This window comes from Furipterus horrens, unplaced genomic scaffold, assembly GCF_987537825.1.
Source record: "Furipterus horrens unplaced genomic scaffold, mFurHor1.1.pri manual_scaffold_2, whole genome shotgun sequence".
NCBI classification, from domain to species: domain Eukaryota; kingdom Metazoa; phylum Chordata; class Mammalia; order Chiroptera; family Furipteridae; genus Furipterus; species Furipterus horrens.
The window spans coordinates 186,186,900-186,204,487 of record NW_028327172.1 but is presented as its reverse complement, the minus strand read 5'-3'; the positions used below and the strand labels follow the sequence as shown (position 1 = coordinate 186,204,487).

At 34.1% G+C, this 17,588-nt stretch overlaps 1 protein-coding gene across 25 annotated transcripts in view; it reads left to right on the top strand.

Annotated features, from left to right (window-relative positions):
• FIP1L1 (factor interacting with PAPOLA and CPSF1) overlaps window positions 1-17,588 on the top strand; it is a 73,225-nt gene that overhangs the window by 24,921 nt on the left and 30,716 nt on the right. For 12 of the 25 annotated variants that reach the window (XM_090266878.1, XM_090266875.1, XM_090266877.1 and 9 more), the window contains one exon: window positions 4,867-4,974. The exons of the other annotated variants lie outside the window; for them this stretch is intronic. In XM_090266878.1, the coding sequence (XP_090123004.1) occupies window positions 4,867-4,974 (108 nt within the window). The remainder of the gene's footprint in view (window positions 1-4,866; window positions 4,975-17,588) is intronic. 25 annotated transcript variants of the gene reach the window in all.

The window sequence follows — 17,588 nt, the reverse complement described above, 5'->3', positions numbered from 1 at the left end:
ACAAATGGTTAGCCTGTTAGCAGGAAAATAGTAAGAATTAGATAAGACTAGGGAAGTTTGATGTCAGCAGTTTAATCTTTTATTAAACTTAACTTATATCAATTGTTTCTCTGAGCCTGAAGTAAGTCACTAATTCAAGTATTACTAGTTCTTAGCCAGATCATTTACCTGATGGGCATTTCCAAATACAATTATTTAAACTAAATGCAATTTCATAAAATGTTTGGCTAAGAATTTATGCTAGCTGAGGAATATTTACCCTCTTAATATGTAGGAGTTTTTTTGTTTGTTTGTTTTTTTCCATATTTTAAAAGAGGCCAACTTTCATTCATTGAGTTTATGGTGTTCTACAGTGAAGAGTGGTGTTAAGGGCTTGGATTCTAGAGCCAGGTTTCAAATTCTCGCTGTTTACTTACTAGCTGTGTGTCCCATATTATTATTTCATTTCCTGAGCTGTAAAACACAGTAATAATACTTCTCTCACAGGGTAGTTATGTATATTAAATGGATTAATTTATGTAGTGTTTTAGAATACTGGTACATACCTACATAGTAAATAGATACTCTATGGATATTTGCTATTATCGCAATTATATTAAATATTTAAAAATCAATAGCACTTTCATGTACTTTACATACTTCCCCACCTCCTACCCCCCTTTATTAAACTTGGGTCAGATTATATAGAGCATTATAAGGGCTTTGGCTTTCCTGTAAATGAAATGAATGGGGAGTCATCATCAGATTGTGAGCAGAGGAATGAAATACGTAATCTGCTTTAGGTTTTTAAACTGCTATATTAAGATCAGACTACAGATGTAGTAAGGGCAGAAACTTGGGGGCCAGTTAGGAGATTTTAATGGTTATCTAGCCAAGAGATAATGGTAATTTGGACCAAGGTAGTAATGGTGCAATGGTGAGAAATAGCCGGATACTGGATACATTTCAAAAGGTATAAAAGCATGTACATCTTTTATATTTGAGATGGAAAAGAATACCAGAGGCGTGACTTGTACAGGTGGAAGACTGCGAGTTCAGTTTAGGATATTGTAAAATTGGGATGCCTATTAGACATACACGTAGAAAATTTGTGTAGGAAGTAGATATATAGATCTGAAGTAGAAATGAAGGTATGGACCGGAGATATAAATTTGAGTGATCAGTGTTTAAATAGTATGAAGTGAAACTGAATAATATTATAGAAGAGGTAGGTATTGATAGAGAAGTGGTAAGAGGTCAAAGCCTTGGGGTACTCTTCGCAGATCAGAAAAATAAGGATGAGCCAGTAGAGAAGAATAACTAGTGAAGATGGAAGAAAACCCAGTACATATCTTGAAAAGGATGCTATTCATAGTAGGAAGAAAGATTAACTGTCAAATAATACTAATTGACCAAGAAGAAGAATACTGACAATGTTGGATTTTAAAATGCAAAGGTCATTGCTGATCCTGACCAGAATCATTTTCTGTGGTATAAAGTGAAGATTAAAAAAAAGACTTCAGAAAGACTTTTTGGATTCAAGAGAGAATGGGAGCAGAGGAATTATAATGAGAAAAAAAATGGATAATTATTTTGAGGATTTCTTTTTTTTTTGAGGAGGGCAGAGAAACAGTATAGTATCTGGAGGGAAATGTGAGATCAGGAGAAAGCTTTTTTCAAAATGGAATAAATTACAGCATGTTTGTCTGCTTAGGAGAATAAGTCACTAGAGAAGGGACCTTAAGGAGGTCAGAGGGGATGGAATGTAATAGGCAAGTGGAGAGTTTAGCCTTAAGAAGGAGCATGGACAATTCACTCATAGTAACAAGAGGGAAAGTAGGATATGGTGAAGGTGGATGGGTAGGGTAATGGTGATGGGAACAATTGAAAATTTTCTTATTGCTTAATTTTTCTCAGCAGCAGAGGAATCTGGGAAAAAGTAAAGTTGAAGGGGATGTTGAATGTTTGAGAAGAGCAGAGGTCTGAAATAGTCATTTGGAGGTGAATAGACTAGGGGAAGGGAGTAGGATTTCTAGGCAGTACCTGTAGGGAAATGTGGAGTCAAGAAGGTGTTTTTTTTTTTTTTTCCAAGATGGGAGAAACTATAGAATTTTATATACTGATAGGAATGAGTTAGTAAAGTGAAAAATTGATGACACAGGGAGAGAGACTATATACATTTCCAGCTTTTCTTGAGGTTAATGGCCATGGGTTTAAAATAAGTCAGTTTGCTTTCTGGTGTGGTTCTCTTTCCCTTGTCAAGTATTCATGTGTTTATGAAGAGTAACTACAGTTGGATTTCATAGAGGTTGAGGTTATTCCAAACAAAAATGACAAAGGGATAGAGGAACAAGGAAGGTGAGAGTGCACCTGAAGGAGTGATTGTAATGATGGACCATGGATCAAAGGAGAGATGGGAAGACAGTGGTAAATAAGGGACAGTAAAATGGAAGTAAACAAGGACAGAAAACTTAGAAGTTTTACTACTAAAAAAATAGATAAATACCAACACAGCCCCTTCAGAAACATAATCAGCAAGTCACTTTTGGATGTAAAGTTTCATTAGGAAAGTTTGTTTTCTGGATTCATCGTCACTAGGTCAAAGGGATACCTTTCGGAGATTATGAAGTATTTTCCTAAATACTTGTTTTTTTGTTTTTTATTTTTATGGAGATTACGAGACATCTTTGAAAGTGAAATCTTACTAACTTTAGGGAGAAGATAGTAATGTCATTTAAGACATAATACAAGCCATAACTTTTGCCAATTTCTCCTATGGAAGTTCTTTTCTTTCCTTCTTGATTTAGGATTCAGTCCAGGATCATTTATTACAATTAAGTTTCTTATCTCTTTGTTCTTCTTTAATCTGGGGCAGTGTCTCAGACATTCTTTGTATTTGTTTACATTGAATTTTGAAGAGTACATTCCAGTCATTTTGTTGATTTCCCTTGTTAATAGATTTAGGTTTTGCTTTGGGGGCAGGAATACTATGTAAGTGAAGTTGTGTCATTCTCAGAGCATCATCCTGGAGGTACATGATGTCTCTTTGTCCCATTATTAGTGAGGAAAATCAGTCACTTATTTGTGGTGGTGTCCTTTGGATTTCTGCACTACAAAGTTACTCTGTTTCCCCTTTATATTTAATAAGTCATCTGAGGAGACTACATAAATATCCTGTTTCTCTTAGAACTTTCCAGGAATTTTAGTATCCATTGATTTTTGCTTTAATCAATTACTAATGTAATGGCTGCAAAATAGTCTATTATTTCTCTTACATTTATTAGTTGACATTCTGTTTAAAAACGAGCTTTCCTTTTCTCCCCAATTGTTTATTTATTATCAGCCAAACTCATTAATTTCTTTTTTATGTATGAGAGAGTATGTGTATAGCTTATAAACACAGCTTATTTGTGGTATATAAACTATATATGATTTCGATATGCTGTAATTGATATCTATGCTCAAGTTGTTCCAGATTGGGTCCATGGGAGCCTCTTCAAACTGGTTCCTGTGACTTTGATATGTCCCCATCTTTTTTTTTTTTAAAGGATTCTTTCACTTTCTGGCATGACCAGATTTTCTAAGCTTATCAGGTAATTTCCCTGCCCCTTTCCCGGAAGCAGCCATTTCTTGTCACCCTGATGCCTTTTAGTGGGAATTAGTAATTAGAAACCAAGATCTTGGCACTATGTTCATTGCTACTGGGTGTCACTATTTGCAGGTCTTTTCAGCACCCAGAGCTAGAAAAAAAAAACAAGCAATTTCAACATGAAATTGCCATGTGTATGTTCTGTTTGTACATTTTAATCATACGATCATGTTTCTTTCTCAGTTTGACACTACCAGGTTCTACTTTCCTATTCCTGTTACATACTCCTTCTACCTTTCCCCATAGTGAAAACCTAGTTTCCAAGAACTTCAGTATTTCTGATTTGCTTCATTTTATAATAACACACCAAATACATTATAATTTCTGTACCTACCATTACCAAAAACCTATTAGGGTTTAAGATGCCTTTGCAATTCTTTCTTTCTTTTTTTTTTAGAGTGAGGGTATATAGTTAAAATATTGTGTTTGAAAGTTTTTTTCAGAGTAATTATATTAACCATTTAAAATATAATTTGTTTTATTGCTTCTGTTTGTATTTAGTATTAGCATTTCTTTTCCTCCATGATTACTGACATAATCATTTTTTACTTACATAAAACATTTTACATAGTTCCAAAGGCAAGGCTATTCAAAAGCATACTCAGATTTGTCCCTCTTTCCCCTATTTCTTTCACTACTCTCAATAACCAGTTTCATTTTGTTTAGTTTCTGGTTTATTCTTTGTGTGTGTGTGTGTGTGTGTGTGTGTGTGTTTTGTTTTTAAGACTTAAATTATTTTGAAATGAATTTTTATGAAGTATGTAGTATAGATTTTTATGAAATACATGAGTGTTACTGGTTACCCATCCTAACAGTACTTATACCTATTATTGAAGAATCTAGGGAAAGAAATACCACAATTTTGAATAAGTTTTATGAAACTGCAGAAATTAATGTCATTAACTTTTAAAAGCTCAGAAGTTTATTTCTTGATAACATTATACCCTGAAGAAAGCCTTTAGTTCTTTTCTTATTTCTGCATTTTGACATGAAACCATCTATGTTGAAAAATATTTCTAAAAATATTCTAGAGTTAATAAAATGTTGATATATCTACATTTATATACCACTAGCTGTCTTAGTACAGCATATAGTTTATGTGACTTGAAAAGAATGATACTATAGGGATATAGTAAAGGATTATAGAAAAAGCATGTCAAGGAAAAGAAAATACAGAACAGGGGGGTGGTCAGAGGCAACAATATATAAGAAAAAACATAGAAAATTTATCTCACCAGAAACAGCAACTCTTCTCAGTCTCAGACAAGTACTGCCTCCAGAAAAGCCAATTCAAGCGTTGGGAAGTGGCAGGATCGATATGGGAGGGCCGAATCGCCTGATCTAAGGTAAGGCTATTTTTGAACATTGGATACTCTCTGATGTTTAGATCATCAGTGTTATTCTGTCTTATATTAGTAGATAATAAATTTTTATTAGACTGTGCCACATTTTTACCGCTGTAAATTATGATTTTTCAGTATAGTATTTAGGGTTTAAGTTATAAATCAGGACATATCACCTCATGTCATGCCTCTCATCTCCAGCCTTTTATAATGTAAATTGCATGGAACCATGCTAATGGGTGCTGAGTAAATTTTTATTTCCCCCTTCTGCAGGTTTAATTCTTCTTTCTCATAATGCACCCTATTTAAAAATCCCTGGATGCTTTTCACTATTTGTTGAAGAAAATTTACCTTCTTAAATAGGACCCATAAAATTGGACTCCACTGACTCTTTTTCCAATCTTTATATCCCAACTGCAGTACATGAACCTGCCATTTTAGTAAGTGGGTCTACCAGCTATCCTAGGAAGTACTATTTCCCTTATTGTTGCTATGGCATTTTTTTTACTCATGATCCACCCTTCATAGAATTTTGGCTTGTGTTCTAAATCTTATATTTACAAGGTATACAGCCTTGGGTGGGTACTGTAAACTCTCTGAGCCTGTAAAATGGGAATAATAATTTCTATCCTAAGGGATGTAGTGAGAAGCAAATATGTTTGGGTACGAAAGTGCAATGCCACCAGTAATTAGTCTGAGCAATTATACTTAAGATACCTTCCTAAATTACCATTTGAAGTTTTAAACAATGACAGCGTATTAGGGATGGGGGAAGTATTATATTTTTGTTGTTGCAGAATTTTAAGCTTCCTGGGCAGCTTGATGTTATATGTTCTTAATTATTTTCATTTATAGACTTTATAATTATGTAAATTATGATTAGATATCTTTGATCTAAAATCTATAAGAAAACCATAGGGAGAAAACATAAAAATTTTATTTTCTTAGATTTACTTTTGGTGTCTTTATTATATATTTCTCAAGAGTAGTAGGAATTTTTAGTCAACTTGCTTTGGTAAGATTTCTGTTTTTGAAAGAATAAGCTTAGTCATTCTCAAAAATGGGTATTTGTCTCAAAGTCAAATATTTTTACTTTTGAAAGGCTATGCAAACTATAAGTATAGTAATTCATGCAGATAGAAATATACAGGGTGGGGCAAAAGTAGGTTTACAGTTGTAAGTACACAAAATACAGTTTATCCTTGTATTGCTATTTGTTGATTATTGTATTATTTTCCATACAAACAACTGTAAACCTACTTTTGCCCTACCAGTACTATCTGTATTCTTAGAATATTGTCAATTGCATGTGTTGCTTTAACAGGTTATAGAATAAAAATTTGTATATATTACTATTATTTCATTTTATTCTTTAAAGATTTTACTTATTTTTAGAGAGACAGGAAGGGAGGGAGATAAGGAGAGAAATATCAGCGTGTGGTTGCCTCCCATGCGCCCCCAACTGGGGACCTGGCCCACAACCCAGGCATGTGCCCTGACTGGGAATTGAACCGGCAACCCCTTGGTTCACAGACTGGCACTCAATCCAATGAGCCGCACCAGCCAGGCTTACTATTATTGTAAAAGTATCAATTGATATTTTTTCATATGTATTATACAATATTTATTGATGTTAGTTTTTAAAACTAAAATTCTCCTTGAAGAACCAATAGCAATTTCAAAGAGTTAATTTTAAACAGAAAAAATAGATCTGATAAGTGTGGAGTTTATGAATCTTTTCTCCTTTAATATTTCTTTGGAATCTGAAAGTTTAATAGCTGTGCTAGTAGTATAATTTCTATATAATATTTAACTTAGTGCATTAAAAAAACTGTATTTATATTTAACCCGTTCAACAACATGTACAACCTATTTGCTGATCCCCAAAGGGCCAGACAATTAAGAGTTTTCATTTTCATCATGCTTCCACTGGTAATGAATTAGTAGCTATCTTTTTGTATAAAGAACAACTACTTTCTTAAACTAACAGCTGTTCATGGCATACATACTAGATTTGGATATTAGGTTTGGTTTGCACATGTGTGAATTTAGGACAGTTTCCTAAAATCTGTAGGTCTATTTCCACATTTGTAAAATGATAGGGCTAGGCTGTGTTATCTGGAAGCCCTTTTAATCCTGAAATTCTTTATTTTATGGCTAGTACCTGGTTTATATGGAAAATGAGATCTGAGAAACTAGGGAATTTGGCCAAATTCATGGCTAATTAAGAGGCAGAGCCATGACTAGAGTCTTGTTTTCTGCCTTTAATACCTATAGTTCGGGCAAATTGACATCCATAAGCAAAGACATGGAAATGCTTTAAATATTCATTGTTTTTCATTAATTTTAAACTATATTTTTTTTCGCTAATATTTTAACATCTGGAATTTCATATCAACCATTATAATGTGGACTTTTTTACTTAAAATAGTTGCTTTTGATACAGTAGTTTATACCTTGAAATAAAATAGCTAGCTTACAGGAAGAATATTCTCATATTTGAAGGTGATACATTTAAGTGCTTACAATATATAACTCCCCTTCACCCCCCAAAAAATGATGCTTTGGAAAGAAAACTCCTCATTATGATTTTGTGATTAGTCTCAGGGAATGTAAGTAGTACAAAATTTGACACTATATTTTCTGCATGTTTTATGTTTTTGAAAATTAAAATTCTCTAAGATAAAAGCTACTTTTCTCTTTCAAAATGGTGCGCACACACACACAAACACACACACACACACACACACACACACACTTTCTTATAGTATTAAGATGGAAAATGAAGTTCCAGCTCTTACAATTAATGTAACAAATGTGGAAGGTTGTTTGTTTTTTGTTTTTGTTTTTCCTGAAGTATTGCTTAAGTCCCTTTGCAAAGAGCAATTTAACAATAGTTGACATCCTTTTCATAAGTTACTGTATTTGGAGACTTGGACTTCTTATCTCATGCTTGTTCCTCTTAATTTATATAAAACAGTGTTTTTCAAACTGTAATTGTCCTCTTCAAGCTGTGTGTATAACAATGGCATTTATTAGTGCAAGTTTGTGTTATAAATTCAGATTGGTAACTCTTATAAAGCCAATTAGTAAGAAAAATAAAGCAGTTTAACACAGAAAATTGAAATCGGTAATATGGATGGTTGCTCTACTTATCCTAATGTTCAGTTTATTTCTGTATTTATTTCCCAGTTTATAATATTAAATTCTGCTCCTCTAAAAGTAATTGGTTGCAGTTTCTAGGTTGTTCTGTTAGGCTTGTTTATCAGTGTCAGCGCTTTTTTACTGATTCAGACTCTTGAAAGAGGAATAGTAAAATGATTTTTCAGTGTAGAACCACTAAAATATTTAAACTTCCTTTCATTCTTACAATAGACAAGCATTAAACTTATAATAATAAAACTGGATGTTAAATGAACATTAAATCTAAGAGAGACCTTTTCATTTGTTCTTGCACTACTTCCTATGTTTTGATCCAATAATGTACTGAAAAGGTGTGCCTCTACCTTCATAGCATTTGATTGAGAGCTCTGCATGTTGCTGTATTGAGTAACTTGTAAGATTTTATGTGATTAGATATATGAAGGCCTTTATTTTATTTCTTAAAAATTTGCTGTAGAATACCTTTTTCTATAAATGATAAATTTAAAAATAAAATTAAGCATAAATGTGGCAGGTAAAGTTTTATTCCAAACTTTGCATAATAGTGAGTACTCTTGACTGCCCAGTGAACACATTTATTTCTCCCAGTGAGCCAGATTTTAGCATCTTTCCCCTTTAGGCATTTAGGATTTTTTGCTTTTTTTAAAAAAATATAACTTTAAAAGCAAACATTTTCAAAATTCAGTCCCCGGAAAATTAGCATAGAAAGTACTTCTTGTTGAAGAAGGGAAAGGTTGGAGTTGGTCTTAACCTGAGCCTGGATCCTGATGCTGGCACTTCACTACACAAAAGAGCCTCCTTCTACATCTGTGAAAATGAAACCAATTGGTCATAAGCCTTACTTATGACCTATTTGTAAATTAAATAATTTCTAAGCTTGTGAAAGAACCTGTTGGAGGACACCCAGTAAGTTTTAGTTTGGATCTCTGCTACTATCATGGGCTGTCAGTCTTTTTAAATGTAGTACTGAAGAAAATAAATTACATGTCCTAAAGATAGTTATAAATACTGTGATTTTAATTTTGAACATATATTACTTTTCTGGATAGGATTCTTGATTAATAAATCTTCATTTAAAAAATAGAATATATTAAATTTTCTTATAAACTATGTATACACTGTAGAGAAAATTACTCTTGTGCTTTTGAAAGTAAAATGTATAGAAGCAGTACTGTCACTCCACACAAAACTAAAAAATCAATATAAAAATATTATGTATTGAATGATATCCTTACCTTAATTATCAGACCTTTATAGGTATGACTTTATATTTATTATATGTATTTGTAATGAGTTAAATATTTACCAACGATTTTAAATTTTTCTTTTCTTTTTTTCCTCACCTGAGGACATGCTTATTGATATTAGAGAGGGGGGAAGGGAGGCATTTGTCCAGATGTTGTTTGTATCCAGCGAGGTATTCTTATTTTTGCAATCGTTTATCCACATAGCTAATGCAGACTCCATCTTCACAGTGATCTTATTGCGGGAAGTAACCACCCTCTTTGCTGTTTTGTTGAAAGTCACTGATGCTATCTATAGACCTGATATTCTTCACGTCCTTCTTTATATAGTGAACCGTAGACTTGTTGATCCCGTAGTGGTGGCCAACTGATGCATAGCTTCTCCCTTCAACATGTCGAGAAGTTCCCCCTTCTCTTTTATAGTAAGCGTCTTCCCCTGGCACTTGGGTTCACTGCCAGAATCCTTAGAAGATATAGAACATTTGGGTGGCATCGTAGGGTTGGCAATAAATTCAGTCTTTAAGGAAAATTTCACAAAACACAACACCACAGAGCAAAACTACGCACAGTGATCAGAGGTAGGAGTGAAGTGGACAAGGCAAGATGCTGAATGTATGCGCACAGTGCGGGATAGCAGACAGACTGATGCTACCGTTACTGAGCCAATCAGCGCCCAGGATACACAAGACAATGCTCTGGTTGGTCTGGTCACCTTTCATCAATCAGCCATTCGTGTGCTGTGTACAATCTCATATAGGCAGACGAGCTTGAGTGTACATCTCGTTTTCAGTGTAGTGTGTTTGTCTGCAAAAAAAAAATAACATACTGTAAACAGTGCAGTATTTTATTTGAATTTAATATCCTTTTAATGCTAGAATCATTTATTATATTTTTTAATATATTTCTTGAAAATTTTTAGGCAAAAATCATTAAAATAATAAATATGCATATAAATACATATACAGTATGTATATATATTTCAATATAGTGAAAAGTCCACAATAAATAATTAAATATAATATTTTTAAAAATCACGCGATGGAGTGGGGCCGCGATAAGTGAATCGTGATATAGAGAGGGACTAGTGTATTCTATTATGTAAATGTAGCATAGCTTTTTAATCCACTTTTCTACTGATGGACACTTGGGCTGTTTCCAGATCTTGGCTATTGTAAATACAGTATTCCCTCATTTATCGCGGGTATTACATTCTAGACCCCCCCCCCGCACCCCCCCCCCCATGATAGGTGAAAATCCGCGAAGTAGGAACCTTACATTTATTTTACTATTTATATATATTTTAAGGTTTTATAAATTCTTCCCACATATTTATAAACTGTTCCCAGTCCCTTATTAAACCTTTCCCACTCCCTTATTAACCTTTTCCACACTTTATAAACACTACTTATGTTCTTAAACATATTCTACACTCTTAAACCTACGTAACTTTAACAACATAGGTATACAGCACTGCAAAATCCCACGATATAGTGAAAAATCCGCGATAAATAATTAAATATAATATTTTTTAAAATCCCGCGATACAGTGAGGCCACGATAAGAGAACCACAATATAAAGAGGGACTACTGTAATGTTGCGGTGAATCTAGGGGTGCATAAATTCCTTCAAATTAATGTTTCGGAATTATTAACATATATTCCTGGAAGTGGGATCACTGAGTCATAGGCAGTTTCATTTTTAATTTTTTGAAGAAACTCCATATTGGTTTCCACAGTAGCTGCAGCACCAGCCTGCCTTCCCACCAGCAGTGTACTAGGGTTCCCTTTTCTCCATGTCATCCCCGCCACTTGTTGGTTTATTGATGATAGCCATTCTGTCAGGTGTGAGGTGATAATCTCATTGTTTTAATTTATATATGTGATGATTGGTGACATTGAGCATTTTTTCATATATCTATGAGCCATCTATATGTCCTCTTTGGAGAAGTGTCTGTTCATGTCCTTTGTCCATTTTTTAATTGGTTGGTTTGTCTTCCTGGAATGGATTTGTATGAATTCTTTTTATATTTTGGAAATTAACCCCTTATCAGATGGATGGATGGCCAGATATGTTCTTCCATACAGTAGGTTCCCTTTTCATTTTGTTGATGGTTTCTTTTGTTGTGCAAAAGCTTTTCAGTTTGATGTAGTCTTTTTTGTTTAGTTTTTCCTTGTCCTAGGAGATATATCGACAAAAATACTGCTACAAGAGATGTCTTTTTTCTGCCTGTGTTTTCTTCTAGGATTTGTATGGTTTCATGACTGACATTTAAGTTTTTTATCCATTTTGATATTACAGTATTCTTGTGTATGTTGTTAGTTGGTGGTCTAGTTTCAATTTTTTGCATGTACCTGTCCAATTTTCCTAGTTGTGTTTATTGAAGAGACTGTCTTTATTTCATTGTGTGCTCTTGCCACCTTTGTCAATTATTAATTGACCATAAAGGGCGGGTTTGTTTCTCGACTCTCTGTTGTGTTTGATTGATCTATATGCCTGTTCTTATGCCAGTACCAGGCTGTTTTGATTACAGTGGCCTTGTAATATAGTTTGATATCAGATATTGTGATCCCTCCTACTTTGTTCTTCTTTCTCAAGATTGCAGAGACTATTCAGGGTCTTTTTGGTTCCATATAAATTTTTGGAATATTTGTTCAAAATCTGTGAAATATGCCATTTATATTTTAATAGGAGTTGCATTGATGATGTTAATTATTCCAGTCCGTGAACATAGTATTATGCTTCCACATATTTGTATCTACTTCAGTTTCTTTCTTCAGCGTCTTATAATTTTCCAAGATAGGTCTTTTACCTCCTTGATTATATTCCTAGGTCTCTCTCGCTCCTTTTTTTTTTTTTTTTCCAATAATAAATGGGATTGTTTTTACAATTTTTATTTCTGATAGTTCATTGCTAGTATATAAAAATGCCACCTATTTCTGAATATTAATTTTTCATCTTGCTACTTTGCCAGATTTACTTACTAGATGTAGTAGTTTTTTGGTGGAGTCTTACAGTTTTCTATGTACAATATCATGTCATCTGCAACTAATTATGGTTTCACATCCTCCTTTCCAATTCTGATGCCTTTTTATTTCTTCCTGTCTTATTTTTGTGGCCAGGACTTCAGTGCTATCTTGAGTAATAATGGTGAAAGCGGGCATTCCTGTCTTGTTTCTGATTTTAAGGGAAACGCTTTTAGTTTTTGCCCATTGAGTATGTGTGGCTGTAGGTTTGTCATATATGGCCTTTATTATGTTATGATTTCTCTATGCCCGCTTTGCTGACAGTTTTTATCATAAATGGGTACTGCACAGTCTTTTTAGATCACCTGAGCTTGGTGCTCCAGGAATATTTCTTGTGGATTATGTGCACCCCTCGTTGTAGTTGAGTCATGAAGGCCGTTGGCCCTTTCGTGGGTAGAGTTAACTCTTCAGGCGGGAAAAGTATAAGGGTAAATAAAGCTCAATCACTGTGTATGAGATGCTGTGCAGGGGCTGTCCCACAAGGTGGAGTTGCGCCCTCCAGGGTCATGGGCCTGCTGAAGTCCCCCTTCGGGTGTGCCTTTGTGTGGCTAGTTTGGTTGAGGTCTGGTGTGGTCTCAGGCCCACCACTGGTTGGGCCACCGTTGGTTTAAAGTAGCTTTAAAAATGGTATACCAAACAAAAAAATAAAAATAAAAATGGTATACCAATTTTGCAGTATTGTTACAGCCATCTATTTAGATGTATGACCCGAGTTAGACATTCACGCCAAGGGTATCTGTCTTTAACTTGATAATACGAAATAGCCACATTCTGGGGTTTTTCCCCCCTAGAGAATACATCCCTGAACTGTCTGCGCTCAGTTCTCATTAGAAGCTCTGATGTGAGAAAACAGCATTAATAGATTTCTGCAAGGATATGTAATTCAGTATTTATTTTAGAAAAGTGGTTCTGAACTTTCTTTGAAACAGTAACCCCTTAGAAAATGTGCTGTAAACTGTGGACTCTTGCCTGAAAAATATGTGATTACATAAGCATATATTTAGGTTCAGGGATCCCCTGATCCCTTTGTATCTCAGATAGTCTAGTTAAGGACTCTTTCTCTAAAGTACAAGTGAATTCTTAGATCAAGCCTGACAGTTATTAAGAGGGCTGTCTACTAAGACCATATTGTTTTACTTTTCCTGATTAAACTACCTTTATTGAATTGTGCATTGTTGTTATGCTTCACCCAGTGTTGAGGAGTATTTTGGGAAACATCTCTGAAATTCACTTTTGCTTTTACTGTAGAAATATTGGAGACTTTATTCCTATTTCAGTGTTTTTCAAAACACGAGATTGAGATCCATTAGTGGAGTGTGAAATCAATTTGGTGGTTTCAGCCACCAAATATTTCTTGGTTTTGTATTGTTTACTTTGTTTTTTCCTTTTGTTATATTTAAATATTGATTGATAAAATTTTGTTTGATTTTAATGTTACTTTTTTAATACTAAGTGTTGTTCATGAAACTTAGTTTTTTATATAATATGTGTATGCTAGATTGCTTTGCAAAACTAAATATTTTTTAAGGAACTGTGCTTTGTGGTCTAAAAAGTCTAAAAACTACTGTACTCTATCACACTTTCTCTTAAGGTGGTCTCAGAGAAATTTTTTCCATTTTTTCATCTATAAAATGAAAATAATAATAGTCGCTACCTCATAGGGTTATTATGAGGAATAAATACAGATGGTCCCCCACTTAATGTTGGTTTGATTTGATGATTTTTTTGACTTTATCATAGTATAAAAGCAATGTGCAGTTAATAGAACCTATACTTTGAATTTTGATCTTTGATCTTTTCCTGCGCTAGTGATATGTGGCAAGATATCTCCCATGATGCCGGGCAGCAGCAGCAAGGTCATTTTGCGCAACTGTAGGCTAATGTAGGTGTTCTGAACATGTGTAAGGTAGGGTAGGCTATACTGTGATACGATGTTTTGTACATTAGGTGTTTGAAATACATTTTCACTTAACAGTATTTTCAAGTTATGCTGGGTTTATCAGGACATAACCCTATTGTTAGTCAAGGAGCACTTGTGTATATAGAGTGCTTAGAACAGTACTTTCCTGTCACATAATAGGTGCTCAATAAATACTAGCTACTATTATTTAGCACAGCAGTTTCAGAGCTAATACTTTGTTTTTGTCTTATGCACATTAAAGATGTTTGTTAATTTTCTTTATTTTCGCTGTTAAAAAGTAAGCTCAGAAATGAATTTGTGGCAAAAGATTAATAGCTAACCTTTTGTCCATCTTCCCTTGGCTCTAATTTTGTCATTTTTTAAATTCCTGTTGTATCTCTTCTGTAAGCAGCCCTCACACCCTTTTTGGAACATCAGAATCTCCAAAATATGATGTTTTAATTTATATTATCAGAGATTTTTTTCATATTTATCTGTGCCAGGAGGAAAGGTGGAGGCTCCTGTGAATATTCACTGCCTGTATGACGCTGTAGATAAATGAAACTGTAGGTATCATCTCTGTGATTAGTTTGACTCTTTCAGCTTCTTGCTACTGTATGATTGAGTCCAGTAGAGGGAAGAGAATATATTAGCTGTATTAGCTGTCTGCCTTATTGAACAAATTCGTAAGCCCAGTTAAAATTGTCCTATGTGGAAATTCAAGTTATAGAAGATTGTCATAGTGAAGCTGTACTAAATCTTTTTATGTATTAAAGTAAAAAGTGTTACATCAAAAACTTTTATAATAATTTAGTTCAATATTTTTTTATAATAGAATGACATTGAATTAATTACTCATCTGTGTTAAATATGTGCTTTTGTGTTACTTTGTTACATAGTTATATTTCTGTCATAAAATATTTCTAAGCAAAGCGGTAACCTTCACATTTCTGATTAAGGTAAATTAATTTGTATTATAAAAATGCCTGGACAAGGAGGTGTTATTTTTATATAAATGTAAGGAATTAAAAATTTCTGGACTTCCTCTATAGATACATATTTCTTAAGGCTCATTTCTCATTTGTATGTTTTTAGAAGCATAGTATATGTCATTTTGAATCTTTAGCAATTAATCCATTTAAAGCTGAAAAAAGTAATTAGACTGCTCTGATCATATTTAAGATAAACTTTAAGAAATAAGTACTCCTGTATGCCTCAGAGTTTTTAAAATCTATGGTGAAAGGTTATAGAAATAATTCCCCGGCACAAAAATAGAATATTATATCTAGATTTAAATTTTGCTACATTTGACAGTTTGGAGAATTTGTGGTCCAAATTGCAAATCCAAGCAAATTTGTGAAAATTATTCTTCATGGGTTTAATTTAAAAGATGGAGAGGGGGAGAATCCAGCAGTTGAGAATAGAAAAGAATGGAAGAGGAAATAGTAGAAATGTAGGTTTTTACAGTGAAGTCTATATAGCAATAAATGGTGAGGAAAGTCCTGGCCTTAGAATGCACACCTTTATCTGTTAGAATGTTGGAATCTGAGACTTGTGCATATATCAGAAGTTTTATAAAGTTTTTAAAGAGCTAACAGCATGGGCATAGGTTTAAGTTTTGCGGGAGAAATTAGAGCAATATTTATGTTAAAAGTATTAGGATTTTTTCTAATGTATTAATGCTAGGATAGTTTCCCAGGTATATTGAAGGGTATAATTTAAGTAAAATCACTCTTGATCTTTGAGCTCATTAGGGAACCCTAGGAAGTCAGTGACCAAGGCATAAAATCAGAAAGGCTTGAACATTTTTAAAAATTGTATTAAAATTATATAGAACAGAGTCTTAAAGTGGGCAAGATGGTAAGTTGGAGACATTTCAAGTGCCATTTTATACTTTTAATAGGGCTGTCTTTTATTTTTGTGAGCATAAAATTATGGGGATTTTCAAACTTGGCTTGAGACAATCTTATACCAATTCTTGATTTTTCCAGAATCCTTATATTTTTCAAGGCCAGTTATATTGCTGGAAGGCAGCCTGGTTCAAGGGAAAGGATAGGGTCTACTGTATAAGCTTTAGAATCAGACTCAGGTTTGAAAGTTAGTTTTGCCATTTGATTGTTACTGGGGTCCGTGACATCAGTCCGGGCCCTAGCTTCATAATTTTTAACAAGTATACAGTAATTTTTTTAAATTAAGGATTATTGTGAGGTTTAGGTAAAATATATAGACATTCAACAAATTGTAGCTCCTGTTTTTTAGTCATTTTAGGAACCTAACCAGTGACTGTGGATATATCTGTGGTATTTTGATTATCTTTTTATAAAGTTTTAGAGGCAGAATTGTTCATAACTGAAATATAGATAGGAGAAATTAATATGATTTGCATTCATTTTTTATTGCCTATTCCTACAAGTCATTTCTGTACCTTAATTAAGCATATATACTTTTTATCAAGTCCTTAACCACACTAAGAGAAGGAAAACTCTGACTCCAAAAAACCTCCGCTGCCTTGCGGCATACCTCTTCAGGGGAAAGGCTAAGGGAGTAAACCCCGACAGAAAATCCGGAGCCGGAGTCCCTAAGGCGGTTTGACGTTGTAGTCAACACCGGCAACTCCTGCGGCGCACCTGAAGCCAAGCTGTATTGACTCCGTCTTTCCCTTGGACCCTTCAGCTGCGAAGAGAGGGGGGGTCTGCTGCATGGGCAACAGCAGACCCTCCATATCACCCTGCCCAGGCTCTCTAGCTTCAGCTCCACTGGAGAGGACACTCCAGCGTCATCGCAAGATGTCAATTCAACACAGGAGGAGACAGATACCGTGTCACTCCCGAGTCTGACTGCACAGCCATTCTCGGCGGTGCAGATAGACTCTTAAGAAGCTACACCATCGTCTCTCGAGACGGACGGCTGCCGACGACGAACCACACTAAATTGCTTTTAACATTTTTTTAAATTTTACTTACTCGATTTTCCTGCTGAATTTGCAGGATTTTGTGGTAGACTATTTTCCATTTTCTCATATACTGTAGTGGATTGTAAATAAAATTGAAGGTGTGGCAGGCATCTAAAAATTTGAATTTTTCTACCTAAAGGCAAATTATCAGAAATATAAAGCTGGTTCCTTTTTTATGCTTTCTAATGCTCTGAATAGGTCACTAAGGAAAATATTCTCTGTGTTTCAAAATGAGTATAATTACTTTTCAGGTCTTCTGGGGGTATTTCTAAAAGTTTCTGTAATAGAACTGTGCTATTTGTTATAGCTAGCGTGCCCAAACTTCCATTTGTTT